This window comes from Capsella rubella, unplaced genomic scaffold (assembly GCF_000375325.1).
Source record: "Capsella rubella cultivar Monte Gargano unplaced genomic scaffold, Caprub1_0 scaffold_2, whole genome shotgun sequence".
Lineage (NCBI taxonomy): Eukaryota > Viridiplantae > Streptophyta > Magnoliopsida > Brassicales > Brassicaceae > Capsella > Capsella rubella.
The window spans coordinates 1,617,884-1,641,364 of NW_006238922.1; the positions used below are offsets into that span (position 1 = coordinate 1,617,884).

Genomic DNA, 23,481 nt, shown 5'->3' on the forward strand with positions numbered 1-23,481 from the left:
CATAGTGAACGTAGTTCAGCAGGGCCCAATGTTGAAATAGAAGCCCACATTGAAAATATTGAACCAAATCGTTTGTCGAGCTTTATGGGCTTTGTGATTCGAGTTTATGCTTTTGTGGTTTACCTTCAGCGTTTGTGACCCATTTCGATCAAACACGGTAGTAGTACACCCGATCAAACTTTTGTTGACCATACTCAGTCTAGTGTGAACTATTTTACAGGTCTTGTGGTTAAACATTTGTCACAAACTCACGAAACCTACTCACGTAGAACAATAACACAAAGAACCATACTTTTGAGCAAAGTATTAAACAACTGATTAAACAACCTCGTACGCGTATTTGACTAATTACCAAACACACGTTTAGGATATTTAGTTGGTAAGTCATTCTATCTACCGAATATATATAATTTCGTATATTTTGCTTAATTAATTATCATTTCCTTTTTGTTTTCTTTAATAGAAACAGTCAAAGATTAGTATGTATCAAACATTTATTATAGTTTGTCTCCTTACATACCTATTTTATCCATTCACATTATCTCCTCACTCGAACAAAATTAAAAGAAGAACCGAGAAGATCAAAAATTTCAACGTACTTTAGAAGTGACACGTGTCGTGCCTTGTAAGCTCTGGCCGGTGCACAAGTAACGGATCTTCAGTGTAGATTCTCCTTAAAACCGTTGCGATACTCGAGAAATTACCGGAACTAGAGATGGCATTATCCACAGCCGCGAACTATAGCGCGTGAACTCTAGTCATAGCTTTGTTGAACGACACGTCAAGTTTTGTTCTACTGAATAATCTCGAACGCGAACGGTGGTGCGTGAGTGTGAGTTGAGAAGAAACTCACAGTCTATTACCGTTGGATGAAAATGACGGTTACCCATCACTAGTTGACGGTTACCCATGACAAAACTTTATAGTTGAATGCAGTTGTCGTTTTGTTCATTCGCTGTTTCTACGAAATTTCTTGGCCAAGACTCTGATTCAACGATGTCTGAGATTTGTGGTGCAACCATTTGCAGCATTTTCACACCAAAACCAACCCAAGTTTTATGATGTGGCTCTTTTCGTTCAACTTGTGTGTATCCATAGACTAAAAATATCTTCTCTTATAAGGTAAATAGATTTTAGTTTGTAGATGAGCTAGTAGTGCTAACAAATATCGTTTCATGTTTTTCGTTGTTGTGCAACCATCTGTATATCTCGAATAGTACTTATCGATCGTATGTAAATCTTAAAAACACTTACATAGTTACATGTTAGAGAGCATGTATTCATTGTTTATGAAATTGGATAAGGAGAAATGATTGGAAATAGTGTAATAGGAACTCACACACTAATATAGAACCACGAAAATAACCTTTTTTATCAAATTATCATACAAGAGCGAGTTAACTAGGAACTCGATAAATTAATTAATATTACGAAATGAATAACATGATATATGAGCGAAAAGCCCTACCTCAAGCTGATTTAGTAGACTGACCGACCAACAATTTTATCTTTTAAACCCAAATATATAAAAGACACTTTATGATGACTAAACAAAAAAATAACTTTATATATAAAAGCAACAAAATCTAAAAATATATATAAAATAAAACGAGCGTTATAGAGTCGGCTTTAACGCGTTTGCACTTTTCAATTTTTATTTCACTAATGAAATTTAGAAGAAAAAGAAGAATCTACAAAATCTTATGGGTGGAGAATCAGATTAGTTCAAATTAAATTACTAGATGTCCTTTTTAGGATAAGTTGCACCTACGTATATATATATCACGTATATAGCATATCGAGCTAATGCTATTCTGTAGTAATTTATGTGAGGTGAAAACCTTTGAACCCAATAATGTGAAACACTCAATTTGTTGTACATAGTTTTGTAGAAATATAAACTTCTATATTTCTTAATATATTGGTAAATAAATTAATAATCAAGTTGAATATTGGTAAACAAATAGCATATATTAAAGAAGAAGTAAGAAGATAAAGTGGAGACTTGTGGTGCCACTTGCGAAGTAAACTTTGGGGAGCAATGAAGACTACAGCTGGACACGAGCGAGCAGCCAGTGCAGTGGGGGCTGCAGCAGCTGCTAACTGGTGAGTGCTGGCTGGCCCAAATGGGGCTTCAAACCTTTCCTCACATAACGGTCCAATATGTGACCGTTACTTTGTAACTTTGTAATATAGTAAGTGTTTATTAGTATTTTTCATCTCAAAACATATACACACTTTTTCAAAGCTTCTTTGATTTTACCCACAAATTCGAACTTTTGTGGTATGCACTCTGCACATATATACATCAACTCGATTTTCAAAACGACGCTCCATTGAGTTTTTCTTTTTCTTTTCAACTTACAATATTTCATATTATATTGAATGACCAAATTATTACTCTTGATTATTCACAAGTCTATAATAAATTAGGATTAATTTGGATGTAATCATCGGTTAAATAATAAAGTACAAAAGAAGAAGAAACAAATGATGTCTCAAGGCTCCAATCTGATGAATTTTAAATAACTGATATTGGTCAAAATAGGACTATTGAGATATGTAGTATATATAAATATATAATGATGTAAGCAAACTTAGTCCATAAGGCCATCTCCACTGGCAATCTTTATACAGGTACTAATTGATTTTGTAAAGCAAAAATAAAATAAAAAACTAAAAAAGGGCCCACAATTAAAAGAATCGATACTTCTATAGGCAATTGAAGAATCGATCCTCTTTTCTCTATTTGTAACATAAGTACCCTATACAGCTATTCTATTATTTTCATTTAATTTTATAATTAATTTAATCATAAACATTTTTTTTGTAGGTTACTCGAGTGGTGATGCTCTAAGTTACATTTGCACTTTTTTCCTCGACAAGACTCTTTGTCCATTCAATCAAATATGCGTTGGTTAATTTTATACTGTATTTAGTAAGTTAGTATATACTTTGCCTCAACACCCACCTCACTAATACACAACACCACTTTATTATTTTCTTGACTAATATGGTTATATGTGTCCATCACTAATTCTAATTCACAATAACTCACGTTAAAAATATCACTCTACAAATCAACTTTTAATATTTCGAAATTTTAATATGTATTGACGTATAGAGTTACAATGTTTACTATAGTTTTCATGCCATCGACAAAATCACTTAAATTATCAATGGCTCTGAGTATATCAAGTGGCCACACTACTCGAGTCCAGAATCTATGTTCCTCTATGATGATCAGTCAAGTGGCCGGCTGGCCGCTACTTGAATTCAGAATCTGCGTTCCTATAATGGTCAAAGATATTGTTATGAATGGTGTAGTTTCTTTCATTAAAAAACAAAAAAAATTGTGTTTTGGTATGATTGATTACACTTGGAGAGATTTTTTTGGGTAATATTTTAGTATCTTACAAGCCATTTTCGAACAATACCCATCAAATCAGAATTTGAGAAGTGTAGCCTTGTGGTAGATAGATATCCAAAACTCAAATTTGTGCACCATCTATATATGTTATCTATTATTGAATGTTTAAATGCTGCTAATCATAAATCAATTATGAAATTATTATTTTTTGTGATGATATTTGTAAATTTTACAAAACAAGATTGATGAATACGTGTTTGACTAGTTATATTTGAGTTTAGTCATTCTATTTTTGTTTTTTAAGTTTGGTATTTATAATAAAAAATATTTATTTTAATAAAAAATAGTAAATTCAAATATTTTGAAGTGTTCAAAAATGATGAATCTATAGAATTTTAACAAAAACGATATATTGATAAAATTTGCTTTAGAAATGATATTTTCGTAAGAATTCTATGAAATATTTCTTTTTCCGTCTAAATTCCGGCATAAATTATACAACCTAATATAGAAACTACTAAGAAATGTTTTGTAATTCACATCAAAAACAAGAATTAATATTGTAGACTAATATAACACGACGTCATGACATCTTTTATAACGTCTTTCACATACCATAGTATATAATACTACGAGTTCTACTATTTTTATTAATGACGTGAATTACAAAACGTAAGCGATCGAGAACATATCACATGTAATAATAACTTAAAAATATCTACTATAGAAAATAACATATTTATGGATATGTGATGTAAATGTTGTGTAAGATTATGGGGACAAGTTCGTGGAAAAAGTAATGTAAATTAGATATGTCACTAACAAAAAACAATGTAATCTAGAAATTCTTGATTGACTTTTGTAGGCTTGTAGCTATAGTTCTTCTATAAACAAATCATTCTTTTCGTGGTTATTATCATCTATCGATCTCTCTCTCTATAACAATTCCCTTGATGACACCAAAAAACGAAAACTATATATACTAATTAGAATATTCTTATGAATTTCACCAGTAACTATCAAGAGTTATCAAACATTAAAACCCAAAAAAAGAGCATGATACATCAAGTATTTATTATTACACACAAATTTACACGTAAGAGATAATTAGTTCCATGGTCATCGTTAAATCATCTGACGATAATGTAAATTAAAAAACACTCTCCATAAATCTAAACCGTCCATCTAAGTTAGCGAAGATCTAACGGTGGATATAGAATCATACGCTACTTTCCCTCCCTATATAAATCTGAAAAAAGGATTCAGAAGTGTCTACCGTACACACATACCCATACGAACGAACACTCACAATCTTCAAAAAGAGAGAAAGAGAGAGAGAAATTAAAAAAAGAATGGTGTCGTGGATGATGACAATCAAGGCGGTGCTACTCTCTAGCGGCGTCGCATCCGTTGTTATGTTGCTTAAAGTCTCTGTTCCGGTAGCTGTTGATTTCTCCGTGTCGCAAGCTCTGATCTTATGGAGCTCCTTGTTGTCGTGGCTGAAACCGCCGTATCTCTACGTTGTTACCAACGGAATCATCATCACTATCGTTGCTTCTTCTAAGTATTACAGAAGCCATCATGATCGGGATGAAGAAGACGAGATCGTTGTATACGGTGGTGGCGGTGGTGGTGGTTATAAGATCCACCAGACGGAGGAGCCGGTTGTGAATCAACATCAAGCTCCTCCGCGGATGTTGGAGGTTAAGGATTTGGATTCCGGTGCGCATTTCGGTTTCGTTGTAGCGAATCCGGAGGCGGAGGAGCTGGAATCAGAAGTGGTTACGGTGGTTGAAGAGGAGGAGGAGATAAAATATGCGGTGGCGACGGCGGCGGAGGATGAAATTGAAGAGGAGCTTAAGAGAGTGATTATGGTGGAGAATTCAGATCTGGTTGAATCCGATTTTGTATCGTTGCAGAATTCAAATCAGAATCATCTGATCGAATCGGAGAATCTTCCTCCGATTGAGAAGCCTCTGGTTTCTTCAAGGTTCAGTCACCGGAAATTAATGAAAGCAAGCCAAGAAGGTAGTGATTTGATTCTTCACTTTATTTTAAAACATCGAATAAAAAAAAAACAGAGGAAGAAGATGATGATGTCATGTAAACCAAAAACAAAATAAAACGGTTTGGTAGATTGAAAATTCAAATATGGCGTCGGTGGACAAAAAGGGTAAATATGTAACTTAACATTTTTTTTTTCCTTGGGTTCACTTCAGGTGTGAGAGCTTTGAGAGTGACGAAGCCAAAGGGAAACGAAGAGACGTTAGAGAACATATGGAAGATGATAACGGAAGAGAAAAGAAAGTTATACCGGAGATCTGATACGTTTACCCGTGGTGATTCCAGCGGTTGTGGCGTGGACGGCGAGGCGAAACCGGTTTATAAGAAATCGGAGACGTTTCGAGACAGGACTAATTATTACCAGACGCTAGAGACGACGGCGAAGATGAGAAAAGAGCCGTCGCTGAGTCAGGATGAGTTGAATCGACGAGTCGAGGCGTTTATAAAGAAGACCAACGAGGAGATGAAGTTGCAGAGATTGGAGTCGCTTAGACAGTACAAAGAGATAACTAGCCGTGGGGTTTAAGCTTCTATGTTGTTTTTTTACCTTCGTTTAAATTTTATTTTACTCACTAAAAAAATAGAAAGAGAAAATTAGTCACAGTGGATTTTAACTTTTTAAGGAAAAAAAGAAAGTTAGATGTCAAAAAAAATCTGTTTATTAATTTGTGAAGCTTGAGGTTTTTATAGTCAATGCTTTGAAGTAATTATTATCATAGGGTTTTTTTGTTGGTGTTGTTTGTGTGATGTGTATAATATTTGGTTTGTAAATATTAATGTGCTGGTTTTACATGAAAAAATGATATATATACACTTGGTTGCTATTGTATTATGCCAAACCATATATTGTACATATTGTTAAGGATAATATTACGAACTAACCATTGATCAAAAAAATAATTAAGAAAATAATTACGAGTAAAAATAAGGAAGTAACCAACTTTATTCGAAAGATAGAGAAGTTTGTTCAAAGATTTATATACAAAATAGAGAAATTTTGTCCAAATTTGGTGGTAAAGATTTCTTGTAAACTAGTGTTAGAGTTTGTTAAAGTGGAAACACTTTAGTTTAATAACATTAAACTATGTTGGTCATTTGTCACAATCGCGTATATGTATAACCTAATAAACCGTCTAAGTTCTTTGCTAACTAACTTTCATGACTGCTTGATCTTTATCGATATGTAATTATGCACACTAATAATATATAGAGACTTAGTTAAGTGTAAGTAATCTGTGACATCAAAAAGTTTTGCAAAGATTGTGAGATCCCTGCGAGTCATCGTCTTTATGTTGGATTGAGAGATGGATCGATGATCCGAGTATTGGATTTGTAGGAACCAATCTTATCAATAACTATGATATTGTTAGTGAAAAGTACCCATAAACATTAATCATTAGAACTAACCATAATTTTCTTTATATGTATAACTTATTTTTACATGTAACTTTTAGACAACTTATTGAGTATAAGCAATGCTATTCAATCCTAGCAATACTTTGCAAAGCATAAAGATAAGTCTAACATGTAGTAGATTCGGCATTGTTACCCATACGCATTGTTTTTTATTTGTTTTGTTTGGTAGATCTCATATACGGATATACCCATATACTTGAATATATGATTTTTTTTTGCCTTTTTTTATTTGCATTATATAATATCAGAACTCTCATTGAAGTTGATGTATTTAAGTATTTGTTCAGTGAATCTCTTCTAGCATTATGATAGAAAACCTCTTTTCTAACATATAACAATTATATAATTATGTATAGGATAAGATTATTTTGGTTGTCGCAAACCATTCGACGTTTTTTTTGTTTATACAATATGGAAAATATCTCCTTAGAAAAATACAGAAATATACAAGGATTTAAACGACCAAAAATAAGAAAAACAAATACGAGAGGTACGTGCATATGAAAAATCATTTTCATAGAATACGGTGGGTGAACCAAATACACACTTTGTAGACATGTAGGGTTTGCTTGTGAATGAATTTTCTATCTCAATTAGACTTTTCTTAGAATAAAAACACACAACAAAGGTCCCAAAGAAGTTTTTATATCGTTGAAAACAATATTCAACTCTCATATTTTTAAAAACAATATGATATGAAATAATACTTTAATTAGTGTATTATTATGCATGTAAAAGTATACCAACCACTAAACTACTCAAATATAGAAAATTAGTTGGAATGATTCCAACATATAAGTTAAATGGTTCTTTTAATTATACATACTTTATAAAATTAGTTCGATTGAGAATTCAAATACTTATAAATATGAAAACAATGTTTGTTTTAAGAAGAATTTAAAAGTTAAGTAGATGATAGTTGAGGAACTTAATGGCACTTTCTGTTCTTGTCTAGGTGAAGTGGGAAAATTATCTGTCAGACACACACATCTGTTGTCTGCAATAAAGTCAGTTTTGGATTTGTATTTGCCAAATTGGAGTAAAACCATCATGAGGATGAACCGACCAGATTTGGGTTTACTACTACTAGTAAAGAGAGTATGACTTTGAGATAGAGACATGAGTCATTTATTCTTTTTTCCCTGTTTAATCTTCTATATTTTAAAATTGGTTTTTTCTCTTCCAACAAATCATTTTATATATTTTGTATCTATTTTTACTTTTCAAAAAGATATATTTTTCGTATTCATTACTTTAATTTCTGAAATGATATCATGATTTTATGATTCTTGTATCTCCAATCTTTTAATGGCTTCTATATTTGATTTTGTATTATTTTAAATTCTTATTTTTACACACTTAAAAAAAATCTATATCTGAAAATAATCATTTATGCATTTTTTCTGTTTAACCGTCTCTATTTTAAAAATGATTTTATTTCTATTTAATTTTTCCAACAGAATTATTTTGGTTATTTAGTATATATTATCATCTTTACAACAAATATGAGCAATTTAATAGTTTCTTACTAATTATTTTTAATTTTGTAATGGTGTCATAAATTCATGAATCATGTATCCGTTTTTTAAATGACTCATAAGTATCTGATTTAAATTTGTATTTTTTTGGCACTTTCTTGTTTTACAGCAAGGAAATTAGCTGATGTATTTTGTACACAAGGAAACTCTTTTACTCGCTCGTATGTTACTTCATTCCGTCATTTTGATGGAATTTGATTCCACTTGATCTGCCTTGGATGATTCTTAATTTATCTATGAATTTGTTTGTTTGAGACTTTGGCTTATCATGTTGATTTTACTGGGTAGATTCAATCATTGATAGTTAACAATTGACTATAGTGATTAATGATGAAGTCTTTGGCATTAGTTTCTAGCAATCAATTCCTATCATAGAAGATTTTATGATAATTTGCATGTTTTTGACCTTCATACTCTAATTTCCATAATGCCACAATATGACTTATGTATTGTATGATGTGATTTTTTGGTGCAATGTAATTATGAAAAGGCGTTAGTTGAAAAATATATATCTTTAAGATGAATTAAACTGGAAAACAAAATATCAAAACCTTTGGAAAACTTAGTTAATTATTACTAGCCTAAAACACTCACATGAAAGTCCTATTTATATCTAACTTTTTCATTATTTGTGTAATCTAAATAAAAATTCTACATCCAATCTCTAGTACGACTATGTAAATTAGTAGTTTCATTAACCCATATTTATGAAATCTCCATCCTCCTCTATGATTCGTAGTTGTGGACATGACCAACAAAAATTTGAGTTCATTTTTCATTTTTATTTGTGTAATAATTCTGATTCAAAAAGTCAAGTTAGTCTATTAGACCATCTCCAACGCAAGGTTCATAAGAGGGGTTAATAGAAAAAAACAGATTAAAAATAAATCAGAATGAATTAAAAATAATGAAAGAAGAAAGAGAAAAGCTCTAAAACCTCCTAGTTAAGCTACGGCCCCTTACACTATTTGTACAGCTGGACATTTGTGAGTGGTCAAACTTAAATAAAAACTAAAATATTTATTGTTTAATTAAAATATGATTATAATTTTTTTTTTTTAGAATCTCACACAAGTTCACAGTGATGCTCTTAGCATGTGACTTTATATCTTCAACTATCACCCAACTCCTCCTCCAAATCAATTAAGTGCTCTTTAAAGCTTCATTATTCTCTTTATATACAACTAGATGATCCTTCACATATAATGAAAACATCTAAAACCTTTTCTCTATAAATAAACATTTCTCTTTTCTTCACGAACCACTAAAATCAAGAAAACCAAATCCAACACTTCACACCGAAAAAAGAATGACTACAAAACTCAATCTCCTCTTCACGATTTTGCTTCTCACACTTACACTCTCCCACTCACGCCCGATCCGATCCGGATCATCAACCGGATCCTACTCGGATCAGCTAAAGAAACACTCCAAAGGTAATAACAACAAGAATGACAAGGGCTATGGATCATCAGGAGGCTACTTCGGACCAGGAACCGAACCAGGAACTGGTTTTGGTTTACCGGGTTTCAACGGCAAAGATTGGGGAAACATGGGTGGAGGATACGGTGGTGGTTACGGCGGACCTAGTGGTGGATATAGCCAAGGAGGTGTGGTGAGACCAACGGTGGTTTGTAAAGAGAAAGGTCATTGTTACATGAAGAAGCTGACCTGTCCTGCTAAGTGTTTCAAGTCTTTTAGCCGTTCCGGAAAAGGATACGGTGGTGGTGGTGGAGGCGGTGGTTGCACCTTTGATTGTAAGAAGAAGTGTGTGGCTTATTGTTGAAAATGTGAATCTCGTGGTAAATGTTTATTTATATAAAATATATTTATAGTATATAGTCTTTTCAATCTTTCTTGATTTGGTATGTTTTGAGTTATCTTACAATAAATGATATATCATATGGTTTGGTTAATTTACCCAAAATATTGCTCAATGCTCAAAAACTTTATAGCTTTTTCTTTTTGTTTTTAACCGTTTTGCAGTAAACATCAATGGATACAAAACTTTCTTTACAGACTAATCTGTAATCTCTATGACATGTAAGAAACTAATTCAAGAAATGGAACTGATAAGTAGCCACTAGAATATATATAGGAACACAAACGCAAACACAAAAGACTAATCCAAAAATATATGAATCTGAACTCTCACTTTTGAACAAACAAATTTACATGAGATAAAGGTACAAAGAAAAATTGAATCTTTTTTGGCTTACAGCATAGAGAGGGAGAGAGATAGAATCTGAAAAATGAAAGTAACAGTGGAAGATTAGGTACACAAACCAGAATTTTACAAGGAGACCTCTCTCAAACAGCGGCCCTCAAAGCTCCTCTTGCCGCTTCCCGTCTCATTTGATCTTGTTTTCCGCTGCCTCGGAAGTACATATACACTTGCTGCTCAAACAAAACGAAGCCATTGCAAAATCCAATGTTAGAAAAAACCATTACAGATGTATAAAACCATGTTCAAAGACTGATGCTTTAGTGATGGGAGTAGAAGAGAGACCTGAATAACCCAGATGCTAACCACTGATTCGAGGCAGAAAAATCCAAACCCAATGAAGTAGAATATCTGTAAAGAGAACAAATGTCAGGTCATTAATCCATATTATCAGATCATGCTTAGAATTGTTTTTAAGCTCATCAAAGGGTGAGAGAGCTTACCCCGACAATTGCTTGACCGCTTAAGACATCTATTGCAGGTAAGATCCCACTGTTACAGAAAGATCAATCGATACAAAAAATGGTTAGAGAGTTTTCAAACAATGGATAATATAGCACCTACTTTTGAAACTATTATTTAGTGGGCTTATGCCGGTGATAGGTACCAGAATGGTTACCACTTTACCAATATGCTGGTGTTTTTGAAATATGTGATAAAGATTTGGAAAAATAACTAGTTGTTTATTTTGATCAATTCAAACTGTGTTCAACCACACACAAATTATGAAACACAGTGACAGGATTAACTTTAACTTCAAAATTCGGTGAGAAAGATACTTACGCAAGAGATTTTCCTTTGAAGACGACAGGTGGAGCAACTGCAGCAAAGACGCAGAAAGCAATGTGGAGCTGCAGCAAGAACAAGATTTCAGAACAGAATTTTTTATACCGAGCATAAATGTAAATATAACCATAGAAGGTAATCATATTCACCATATAGAACAAGAAAAACCATCCAAAGCTTAATGCACTATCAGTTCTGCAGACATTCAACAAAAATGTGAAAAATCAGTAACATAGTATTCTGAACAACAAATCCAGACTTTGAAAGTAGAAGACTCCAAAAATCATGTAAGAACCTGAAGGCACGGTAGAGTGGCCGATACCATAACACATAGGCTCCTGGGACACCCGCTATGAAGTAAATTACGGCAAGAAGCCATATCGTCACTCCTGCACGACATAAAGCCAAACTCTTTTAAGTCTTGTTAAAATATGCAGTTAAGGTGGAGAAGGAGCCAAACTTTATAATGGACTTTAAAACAAACCTTCTCCTTTGATCCAAGCTGTAGAAACGGCAATGATATTCCAGAAAAGACAAAGAACCAAACCTGTTTTACATGAATTACATATGTGTCGAATAAACAAATATAGAAGTAACGAGTGTAGAAAAAATGTGATCACTTACAGCTGAATACAAATGCAGGAAAGAGTATGTATATTGCATCAAATGAAAATTGTTAAGTTAGGACAGAAAAATATACCCAAAAACGTTGCAAAAGTAACATATTGTAGTCTTTGGAGATGAACTGGAATTTCATTTGCAATGTCATGGTGTATAAGAGGGAAGAAAGGCGGCCAGTTTTTCACTTCGATAACAATTCCCGCTGCATAGAGATAACAATAAAAATTAATGATTTTGATAGAGAACACGATGAACCAGACGACTGAGACATATCTATGTTAAAAGACAGTAAATAACAAGTTCAACATCATCAAGGAGATAGCTTGGAAATAAGTGCTTGAAAAAAGTATATCGTAGTACCTCGTGCAGCAGCATCTTCTTTCCGTTTGAGGTCCTACGAAATGGAATCAAAATAAACATTCAAATGATTAACGACGTTGTTGCTAGGTAAAGCATACTTCAAATGGTTTAAATTTGAAACCGAGAAACAAAAATAAAACTGTGTCTGCACAATAGAACCATTGCAAAGCCTATCTGAAGACTGCAATTCTTTAAAACAGGAGTTAAAGTCTCCACTTCTATAACTTATAGAGCTTTAAAAAAAAAAAAAATTGAGAAAAAAGTCCAACCGGAGAATCAAAGGAACTACTCTTAAAGTTAAATCACAAAAGATTAAACGAAGGACAAGGCTCATAGTGCATAAGTCCAAGCCTTATCTTAACTAATGTTAGCAGTCAATACCTGCTCCCGTCGTCTTAGCTCAGCTTCTTTGGCTTGAAGTTCCTTCTCTTTCATCTTCAAATCCTGGATTCCCAACAAAGCACAAAACGTTATCACAGCTAACTCCAAGATCCACCTAATCACAAAAAAACATATAATAAAAATCTACTCAATTATCTTTAACCAACCAACCTGTGTTCCAGGTCTTCCAAGAGGAATGTCTACGGTACGACCATAATCGAAACCAACAGGGTCCGGAGGCAAAGGAGAAAGTCTCGAATTTGATGCAGGCGGAACACCTTTAGGATTCTACATAGCATCCACAAGTCAGTTAGGAGAATAGCATAACAAACCCAAGAACAACAATGATTAAATCAATATAAATACTTATAAAGTTAGAAACTTTATCAACTCTTTCATTACAAAATCTCTTATAAACTTCAATTTCATTAAACCCATGTTCAGATTCTAAGCTACAAGTACAAAGCCAGTGGGGATAAAATCAAATCAACAACAAAGATTAAAACCCTAAGAAAAACTCACTGATTTTTACAAGATTCAATTCGAAAACCCAATTCGTAGAAGTTAAGATTGAAGAGAGATTAAAGCTATAGTTTTTACGAGTTAAATCCAAAAGTCAAAAAAGCTTACAGCGAAAGGATTGACTTCTTCTTCCTCAGCGAAAGGATTTGGATCATAACGATTAGCCATGGCTATGGAAAATCAAAGATTCAGAAGATTCAACTACCAAGATATCTGAAGAAGAAGAAGAAGACTATAGAAATCGATCTAAGATCTTAGAGCACGGACCGAGGATTAGCCGAACGTTGAAGACAAGCTCTTATGCAGACATATATACACAAAACAAAAGCGTGTCTTATACTCTTATTAGTAAAATATTTTTTTCTTTTTCTTGGTTATGTTATGTCTTGTTAATTACAATTAATCAGATCTGAATTTATTCTTAATCAAAACTTACTACTTTACAGTTTACACTTAATATTTTATTTTTTAGTTGTAAAATTAATGGATTCATTAAATTAATGTCATCAGAAACGTAAGCAAAAATTAAAAGTTAGCCTTAAAAACAAAATTATTATAAAAAGAATATATATTCAACGACTTGGTTTTCAAATATTTTGAATATTCTAATGAGTACATAGGAAAATTTGATATTGTCCTTTGGTCAATGATCTTGTCTGCTTCTAAGAACGTTTGAAAAGTAACCCATCGCATACGGCACAATGTTTTTAAAAAAATCGATATTAGTTGTCTTTTAGAGAAAATATAGAAACAATAACAAGTTTTGATAGGAAATTTAGAATTTAATTTAGTTTCCTATGACTTATAAATAAGATTTATTGTATTTTTTACTTTAAAATATATATATATATATATATGCTTTTTAATTTTTATAATATGAAAATGATGGAGAGAACCTTTACTGTGATATTATCTTAACTTTATATCTATAAAGGAAAAGAGAGTTTCTTGAGAAAAAAAGAAAGAAAAAGATTTTAGCTTTTCTCACTAAAAATATATTTTTTTTGTAAGCCAATTTTAAATATGAACTATTTTTTTTTTTCAAGAAAAACATGCTAAAATATTGGACTTAATCAAAAATGGAGAGAGACCAAATTACCATGAAAACTAAGACTAATCAAAGAGAGTAAATGATTAACTATTGACTTATATATAACAATGAGAACCTCAAGAAAAAAAAAGCTTTTCTATATTTAATCTGATTGTAAGTGTTTTTATGTTGTAGTCTCTTTAGCATTCCTCTGCACTAAACTTGGAATCACACTAGTCCGTTTTAATCTCCTGTTACCGCCAATTCTGTTCCTAGTCGATGAAGACCGGTCGACCCAGTTCTTGTCTTCTGCAACAGCTTGGTTCCACCGTTCTTTAAAAGTTCGAAGCTCCCATGTTGATTGTCTCCGTATCTGTTCAAGAAAACACACAAATTACAATCCTGCTCGAGAGACAAAGCCAGTTCCGAAAGCAGATTCGTCACAAGGAAACAATAACTCACTTCTGTCCTTGAATCAAAAGCTGCAGAACCTCGTTTCTGTATACAAAAAAATAAAGGTGACCATAGAGGTGAGATGTCTGTTTATTTTACAGTCAAGAAATGAGGAATTGGATGTTAAAGTAGTGCTTACCCGAGTCACTCCGCCACGACCTGAGTTCTGTAATAATTATGAAGAGATTATTCAGTATACGGTTTTTGTTATGTTACAAGGAGGAATATATGGAGGGAAGTAGAGTATCTGACCTTCTTATCCGGATAACCGCTTCCACCTAGTGTTTGAATGCCTTGATGAAAGATATATTCGCTATCGACAATGCCTACTTTCTTGCTACGGTCACCCTATAGCAACATTTAAAACCGATTCATCTAGAGAAAGCAATCAGGTCACAATGCTAATGAATACTAGTGATGCTGTAAGGTCTTAGCGAAGAAAACAAGAACCGAACTTTACCTGAGCACAGTACCCAAGTTTCATATCCATTCCCCACCCATGAACCAGATCATTCTGCAAACCAGAAAAGATCAACAAGAAGTTCGATGCAGTTTCATTAAAAGTAGACAGATTATCTTGTGTAAATGTTCATCTCGTAAAATTACTTGTATTAGATTCCAAGTGCAAAACCAGGCAGCTCTTGAAAAAACTGGAGCCATACCTTCAACAAAGCTAGAAAGCCAGAGAAATATATTAATGTTTGTGTCTTGGTATATCAAGAGAAGTCTTACATTGTTTATGTTACTTAAGAAATTTTACCCGGTGCAGGGAGGCCCTTCGCTAGTATTTGAGCACTTCATATTACCCCTACTGTCGTAAACTCGTCTGCAGTTTTATAACCAAAATTGATATAAGTATCAAAAAACACATATTATCAAGAGAAGTCCTTAACCAGTGGTTGCAGGAACTCACCTATGAAATTTTTTCGTTCTAGACCGGACTGTAAGTCTATGGTGAACTTCTGTTGAATTTGGATGCAAGGCTGGTTGAGATATCTCTAAACCCGCTGATTTAACTATCTTCAGGTACCTGCAGAGAGACTGTTTAGAAAAGGCACTCCAAGATGATACCTTTATGGGTTTTAAATTTACAAGTTAACGCGAAAATGAAATAAACCTTTGCGGGTTGAAATTCTCCACTCCAAGATCTTCGTCCCAAAGAAAAACATAATCATATGTGGAGACGATATCAGGATGGAGAAATCGTTTTGCGAACCACCTGAGTAAAATCGTAGTTTTTGAACAATACCATTGTTATAAAGCTATACAAACCATGGCTATAGACATCTTAATAGACTTCATATCAACAACATCGTTATACCATTTAGTCTGGTTATGTGCAACTATGTGTATGGCTTTTGAGCTCCACTCTAGATCCCACCATTGATCCATGTTTCCGTCATAATGAAATAGAATTACAGTGAAATTTGCCGGAAGGAACTGAACACAGCAACCAGACAAACTAACATTAGAAAAGAAACTATTCGCATACCAGCCTCGTCTATTCAACTGACATACAGTATATACAAAGCATGCTTACCTTCTTTACAACAGCGTCAACATTATCCTTTTGCTTAAGTCCTACTGGCATTGCTAACAAGTTACGGTTGGTCAATTCGCCGCTCTATTGCAAGATATCAACAGATATCAGAAAATTCCTCTAGCAACAAATACATATGATTCCTCAATCTAAACTTAACCTTACAGAAAAATCTAACCTTTGACCTCAAACTACTACTTGACCAAAGTGGCTTTAACTCCAAATCTGATCTAGGTTGCATGATACCAAAAGGCAAGCCTTTCAACTTTTCACTGACCGGCTCAGATTCCTGAATAAGATCACATCGCGGAATAAGAAACCCACACATCAACTTTAGACCAGCAAATGCATCAAGATTACAAACAAAGAGACTCAAAATGTTACCTTTGCCATCTCAAATGGATAATCTGTCTCTTCTATCTAAGTAAAGCATATACCAAACAAAAGAGTTACATATCAATAATTGCATCATCATATCAAAACATTAAAAACTTCTTTCGAAAGATATCAAAATGAGCTCTTCCACAATACCTCTGTTTGTTCATATTGGATATTAGTGGTCTTATACCAAAAGATCAAAAGAACTGTACACATGAGTGCCATAACAGGCTTCATCTTCCACGATGATTTACCCTGCAAATTTCCAGCATACCCACATCATCAAAATCAAAAGCCACACTGAATCACGATGTAATGTATTGAACATGGTGAACACCAAGATCAACAGAGCGAAAAGAAAAGCCTTTTACCCCTTCTTGAGCATTGTTTCTTCTCTTAACAAGTGACTTCCATGATTTAATAGACGGCAAATCATGTTCCATAATCTATCTACCGAGCTACATGAACATCAAAAATTCATCAATACCATACAAAAACAAAAAGACAATTCAAAGTTTTCTTCAATCAGAAAAACTCACCAAAAGCCACCGTCTTTGTGTTCCCTTCACAAGAACAGAGAACAAAGAACCCAATTCAAACCTTTCACCAAAATCTCAGTTTCTGATCTACGCACATGCAAGAATGTGTCTTTTCTGAGAAATCTACACGAGAATAACACAAAAATCAGAGGCTCCTACAAATAAAAATCGAAACTTTATTTGCTAATGAATCTTTCCAAAAAGGAAAAAGAAAAAAAAAGAGATATTTTTCTCCGGAACAATGAGATTATTAAGAAGATAAAGAAAGCTTAATAGAAACACACAAAGATGACACCTTTCAAAGTCTACTCACTCACCAGAAACAGACGAACACAATCTGGGCCACTATGAAAGCGAAACGGCTAAAGGAAGGATTCGTATAAAAAACAAAGACAAAAGAGTTTTTAAATTGGAATTATAAATTTTCTTGGATTTATTTGTTTGCTTCTCCAGATCTAGGGAATGTAAATACAAACTCTAAATACACTACTGAAATGTGTTTAAGAGAAAATTAAAAAAAAGTTAGCTTTAGATACACATTAATTACCAATTATAAAGCTTATGTTTAGGAATAAATCTGGTCACGAACAGTTTCAACAATTACTTAACAATGAATTTTTTTAATGGCGGTGCAATAAATTTCAAAGATTGGATCTTTAAATTAACCCATGAGAGACAGAACAAAGAAACAGAGCAAGGAGAAAGAACAAAAAAAAAGACAAACCTTTAAAGCTTAAGAGAGAAATCTGAAACTTGAAGATTGAAGAATCACTGTAATGAAGCAAACCCAGAAGAGATAGAGAGAGAGAGAGAGAGAGTAAAGTGTTGTTCACTTAAAAAGATGAGATTTTTCTACCAAAACCAATTTCTAGAATCGATCGAAACCAAACCCAACAGCAATGTTCTTCTACTACTACGCGGAATCGAACAAAAAAAAAAGGAAAAAAAAAAGAAAGAAGCTATGGTGGAGTGATTCGTGTCATCTGCTGAATCTATCTCTCTGTCTCTCTCTTCCTAAAAAAAATATAAAAAGATTTAATTTTTTAATTAAGTTGGATTCTGCGACCGAATACGAGAATTAGAGGAATAATAATTTATATTTTTATTGTTTATTTATTACTAAAAAAATGTATTTTCCATGTTTTGCGATCGCTCAATTATTTTTAGAGTTTGACAACAACTTTCAATGAGAAACAGAACATAAGTGTGTGTGGTTTGCTACTAAAGCAACTCCAAATCCAAAGCAACCAAAGAAAAAAAGGTTTCTACTTCTTCTCGGGTTGTTCAACTAGAACATGACTGACTTTTGTTAGCCTAACTCGATTCCGATTGGCTTTTGTTTTTCCAGATGTCCAAAGATTGCTAACTCCAATAGATGCTAAACCCTGAACCGGATTTAACCGTTTTTGGTTAATTATATTAAATCAAAGAATCGAGATACCGTTTTGGATCTTCTTTACATTCATCCATATGTGTAATTCTATATGTATCAGATTCAAATTATTCGAAGTTTTTGGTTAGGAGTAAATTATATGTATCAGAGTCATTTAGTTTGCTTTAGTTAGGATAATTTTTTACAAAGAAATGACTCATTTCGATAACATTTTAGTTTATATGATAACATTTTCCGCAGTGTCTACATGCCCATCAAATACATGCATCTCTTCAGTCAAAAGCTTATTGTTAACAATGTATAATATTGGTTTACAATTTAGAAAAAAAAATAATATAAAAATGAAACAAATTTCAAACTGTAGTTTTAGGTTGTTTTAGATATTTTCCATTCCATATTTTTATTACATGAGAGATTGCATAATTATGACAACAATGGAGACTAGAAGATGATCACTCGGTGAAGGGCATAACATGGACCCCAAGTTGATTAATCATGTTACTTGCTTTTCCATGGAATCCAACAATTTTGTAGCCTACTTTGCATAGTATAAAGCTTGAGCTTGATTCGAATCCAACCGATATAGATGTTCGTTTGTTCGTCTTAAACCTCAGCAAAGTTATAACCTCAACTTCACTTCCAATTACTCTGTCGTAACAACCATCCACAGACGTAATGTATTCACTTGGATATTCTACATCAAACTGCCAACAAGAAATATCTTATGTAAGTTACACTAGGGATGGACCCGCACGTACGTGCGGGGTTGATTGCAAAACCTAAGTTTATCATAAAGTTAATGTATTCGGATCGACAAGATAAGAAATCCGGATGTAGTGTGAATCGAATTAATGATAAGTTAGAAATCAATTAAATTCATGTACTATCACATCACATAAAAACGATAGAAAACATTAAAACTTTTGAATAAAATAACATAAATATAGATGTCAAGAGAGTCAAACCCGTTCATTATGCATGTCATACAACAAATTGAAATATTTTGGCCCACCCACATGAATAAATAATATGTCTTCTTGCATGTTACCCATAATTCACTTATGTATATTATTAGACATAGTTAAGATAATAACTTTTTTTTGTCCCGATATTTGAAATAAGTAATTTAAAACTTAATTTTGCTCTTTAAATTTCATATTCATATATCATACCCATCATTTTATATTTGAAATTTAAAATTGAATTTAAATTTCCAAATTTTTTATATCGTCTTGTTTTTGATGAGAAATAGTTTAGATTTTTTTTGAATTACATGTTTCCTTTTTGTACCTGTTCTTTCCCTCTAAAATAAGATCATGTATTTTTCTTTTATATAAATGGCATCATTTACATGTTTATTTTTTTAAAATAAAATTATATAGCGTGTAATTAACAACATTAAAAACGAATACCATTAATTATTAGGTTGTTGAAACATATAGCCTGTGATTACTGTGTAATGTTGTTTTTTGTGTTACCATAAAATTTAAAGAAATGTAACCAAAAAGTCACATTTATAAACTAAGAACTTATCTCGAATTAAATAATCAAAAATAAATAAATCAATTGAATAAATATATATTAAATATTTTAGTAAGTGGCTATGGTAAATATAGATTAAGTAATGGAAATTCAAATAAATATTTGATTCCATTTTTATTCATAATTATATGATTTTATTTATTTATTTATAGCATACATTAACTTTCAAAAAAAAATTTGGATTGTCAATGTTATATTATATGGAAAATATAATAATCTTGTGATATGATTTCCTGAAGTTTTCTAAAATTATTAAATGCTAATTGCATATTAGTTAATATCCAGCAGGATTGGGGGTTAATATATTATTAAATTGATGCTAATAATTAGGAATGTTTATTTGACTATTTTATTTTTGGTCACATGTTATTTTTGGTTTTTTATTTTATTTCAACGAAATATATAAATATCTCATTTCTAATCAATATATCTCAAAAGGTCTTTTTGTTTTGCTATATTTGCGAGACTGTTTTTCAGTATGAAGATTTTTAATGTGAAAAAAAATATTGTATGTGATATAAAATATTTATTTTATTGATTTTTGAAAAAACAATTATTATTGATTTATTGAATATTTTTTATTTAAACATTTTAAACTATTTATTTAAGATTTTATCACTTTTAATTTTTAATCATATTAGCAATTTTGTTGAATATTTCTCTCCATATTTTAGACTATTGTACAATATATAACATATTTATTTTTGTGTTTAAAATATATGAATTTTTTTTTTGACATCTAAAATATATGATGATTTTGTAAGGCAAAATAAATTTATTATCATATCATAACAGATATACAAAATAAATGTAACAAAACCACTTGAATAAAACCATTAAACCTGATAAATAAAATAAAATAAATTAGATTTTATTAAGTATTAAATTATTGTATAAAAATATCTCAAAAATTAAATATGTTATATATGTAAATTTCGAATTTAATTGTCCACTTTTTGGCAACAAAATTAATATGATTTCCATAAATATATGTTGTTTCTGTTTTTTATTATTTATTTGTTTTTAAAAAAGATTTTGCTGTCATTAATTTTGTTTGGCAACAAGTTTAAGTTTCATGACATTTTTAAAAAAAATTGGGGGTTGTTTGGCTTCTTGTTGTGTGCTTCCCAATTAATAGTATAGATAATGTAACATGTAAAATGTAAACTGCCAAAAAAGAATGTGATGTAAATAGTTTAATCACCTCTTTGATTTCAAGTGGTGTTTTGTTTCCATGATCATCTCCAATAACCATCCGAGTGTCCTTGTCATACACAAACTTGAGGAATGCGATACCATTTTCGCATTTTCCTACATATATCTTTCTAACATCGTCGTAAACACCATCGTCCCATGAACTTCCTCGATAACCACCTTGTGGTCGTAGCTTCTCTGCAGTAGGAGGAGGTATCTGACCATAGTATGCTCCAATAGCAACGAGGTCGCAATCACTATGTCTTCCATGGAACCCGACGACAGCACATCCTTTGTTCTCCAACACAAATTTGGTACCTGACACAGTTCCAAATGTTGGAGAGGTTCTCCCTTCAGATGATTTGAAAATCAATGACGTGACCCTAATCTCACCAGCTCCAAAGCTTTTGAAAGTCCCCTCCACAGAAGTGATCAGTTCATTTGGATAGTCAAGCTCAAACTGCAAATAAAATCATGCTTCTCATAAAAGACTATTCAAGATCTTATGATAAAAAATATATATATATATATATTTCGTGTTTTCGGTATCTATATAGTACGAACCTCTTCTTCTTCTCCTCCATCTTGTATACTTTCCCACCCGTGTTGACGCTCAACAACTGTATGGTTTTGGTAGTGAAATGTGATACATTTTATGTTAGTGGTATTATAGTTAACATACACTGTTCTTATGCTTTCGAAAACACCATCATCCCAAGGTAGGCCTCCAATACCACCGTGGCATTCTGACTTGGTAATGGGAACCGTTGTGAAATATGCTCCAAGAGAGTTGAGATTCTTGTCAGCATATCCATGGAAGCCAATGATTCTTTTACCTTTTTCTCCAAGTAAAAACTTCTTACCCTTTTCATACCCCAACATCTCCGTAGTCCTAAAGTTAGTTTTAAATCGAAGTGATTGAATAACACCAGATGCAAAATCATAGTAACCCTCTACGTATACTAGATGTTCATTATAAAGATAGTTGATCTCAAACTGCAAGAAAAAAGAAAGAAAGAATTGGTGAACACAAAAGAAATAGCAATTTTAGTCAATAAGAAAAAATTGTTACTTCTTTGTATGTATACCGTCTGTGTGAAACCGCTACCCGAGAAGCCGTGGATTGGTCCTTCTTCGGGGTTTCCACGATTGATGTAATCAAATTTGATGTATTGAATGCCTTCAAAACCACCTCGTACGTAAATTTTAGCTATACCGTCATGGTCAGCTCCATCATCCCACTTATAGCCTCCCTTGCTACCTTTTGCTTTCAATCTATTCGGATAATTCCAAGTGAAGTATGCTCCAAGGGAAATGATGTTTCTGTTCCTCATATATCCATGAAACCCATTGATATTCTTTCCCTCAACTTCAAGTGTAAACTTGCTACCCTTGTCATATCCTATCAGTTCCGAAATCCTAAAATTGGTTTTGAATTGAAGTCCTTGAATGCAACCAGATTGGTCGTCGTAGTAACCCTCTACAGATTCGAGGTATTCATTGTTGAGATGGTTAATCTCAAACTAAAAAAAAAAGAAAACAATTTGAAAACAAAAATTACAAATTCATTAATAAGTAACACATATATAAACCAAGTAAAAGAAGTGTAGTTTAGTATATAACATTAGTACATCAAAGACATACCGTCTCAATGAAACCTCTATGTCGACGACCAACGAGAGTACCAAATTTTAGCAGTCCATTCTTGACATATTCAAACTCCATGTAATTAATGCCTCGAAGACCACCTCCAACAAAAATCTTGGAAAGACCGTCATGGTCATATCCATCATCGAATGTAAAGCCTTTCGTGCTACCTACCGCTTCCAATCTTTGTGCCATCGCCAAAATGTTCTCACTCTAATTCATACATGGAGCCATGGAGGACAATAATTGCATTTATTTCCCACATGCTATTTTATGAATTTTTAGTACTCTTTCACGACGACAAGAATCTAATAAGGTTTAAAGTTGAAGGAAGGAAATCATTGATGAAAGAGAGGTTCAATTCAAGTTGTATAAGTTCTTGAAAATATGCTCATGATGTTTACGTAAAACAATTTAGGCCAGTCAGAATATATAAGAGTTTAGAGCTAAAAGCTTTAAAAACAATATATAAAGAAGTCTGCA

The 23,481-nt window shown here is 32.4% G+C and overlaps 5 protein-coding genes across 6 annotated transcripts; 2 read left to right on the plus strand and 3 right to left on the minus strand.

Annotated features, from left to right (window-relative positions):
* The first annotated feature begins 4,549 nt into the window (after window positions 1-4,549).
* Window positions 4,550-6,224, plus strand: LOC17895707. Its single transcript, XM_006300467.2, has 2 exons — window positions 4,550-5,398; window positions 5,590-6,224. Exons 1-2 carry the CDS (start codon window positions 4,723-4,725, stop codon window positions 5,958-5,960), a joined length of 1,047 nt encoding a protein of 348 aa, XP_006300529.1. The 5' UTR covers window positions 4,550-4,722; the 3' UTR covers window positions 5,961-6,224.
* A 3,313-nt stretch (window positions 6,225-9,537) lies between these two features.
* On the plus strand, window positions 9,538-10,306 carry LOC17895225 (putative glycine-rich cell wall structural protein 1). Its single transcript, XM_006302879.2, has one exon. It carries the CDS (start codon window positions 9,698-9,700, stop codon window positions 10,172-10,174), a length of 477 nt encoding a protein of 158 aa, XP_006302941.1. The 5' UTR covers window positions 9,538-9,697; the 3' UTR covers window positions 10,175-10,306.
* Window positions 10,307-10,452: 146 nt separating this feature from the next.
* LOC17894808 (secretory carrier-associated membrane protein 3) lies at window positions 10,453-13,580 on the minus strand. The gene is made up of 12 exons (XM_006302549.2): window positions 13,391-13,580; window positions 12,932-13,048; window positions 12,761-12,823; window positions 12,380-12,413; window positions 12,099-12,221; window positions 11,883-11,945; window positions 11,694-11,787; window positions 11,548-11,593; window positions 11,396-11,463; window positions 11,056-11,104; window positions 10,898-10,963; window positions 10,453-10,785 (listed from the first exon to the last, which is right to left on the minus strand). Exons 1-12 carry the CDS (start codon window positions 13,448-13,450, stop codon window positions 10,699-10,701), a joined length of 870 nt encoding a protein of 289 aa, XP_006302611.1. The 5' UTR covers window positions 13,451-13,580; the 3' UTR covers window positions 10,453-10,698.
* Window positions 13,581-14,451: 871 nt separating this feature from the next.
* Window positions 14,452-18,298, minus strand: LOC17895823. Of its 2 annotated transcripts, none has more exons than XM_006301259.2 (17): window positions 17,947-18,298; window positions 17,223-17,345; window positions 17,055-17,141; window positions 16,837-16,938; window positions 16,690-16,725; window positions 16,484-16,594; window positions 16,306-16,389; window positions 16,087-16,205; window positions 15,883-15,984; window positions 15,679-15,795; window positions 15,526-15,591; window positions 15,372-15,438; window positions 15,226-15,279; window positions 15,018-15,113; window positions 14,905-14,931; window positions 14,775-14,810; window positions 14,452-14,685 (listed from the first exon to the last, which is right to left on the minus strand). In XM_006301259.2, exons 3-17 carry the CDS (start codon window positions 17,124-17,126, stop codon window positions 14,497-14,499), a joined length of 1,278 nt encoding a protein of 425 aa, XP_006301321.1. In that variant the 5' UTR covers window positions 17,127-17,141; window positions 17,223-17,345; window positions 17,947-18,298; the 3' UTR covers window positions 14,452-14,496. The 2 variants fall into 2 exon arrangements, with proteins under 2 accessions (XP_006301321.1, XP_023642843.1); XM_023787075.1 differs by lacking the exon at window positions 17,947-18,298 and adding an exon at window positions 17,540-17,566.
* Window positions 18,299-19,067: 769 nt separating this feature from the next.
* On the minus strand, window positions 19,068-23,193 carry LOC17895241 (jacalin-related lectin 14). Its single transcript, XM_006300973.1, has 5 exons — window positions 22,996-23,193; window positions 22,440-22,874; window positions 21,916-22,347; window positions 21,362-21,811; window positions 19,068-19,319 (listed from the first exon to the last, which is right to left on the minus strand). Exons 1-5 carry the CDS (start codon window positions 23,191-23,193, stop codon window positions 19,068-19,070), a joined length of 1,767 nt encoding a protein of 588 aa, XP_006301035.1.
* Between the last annotated feature and the right edge of the window lie 288 nt (window positions 23,194-23,481).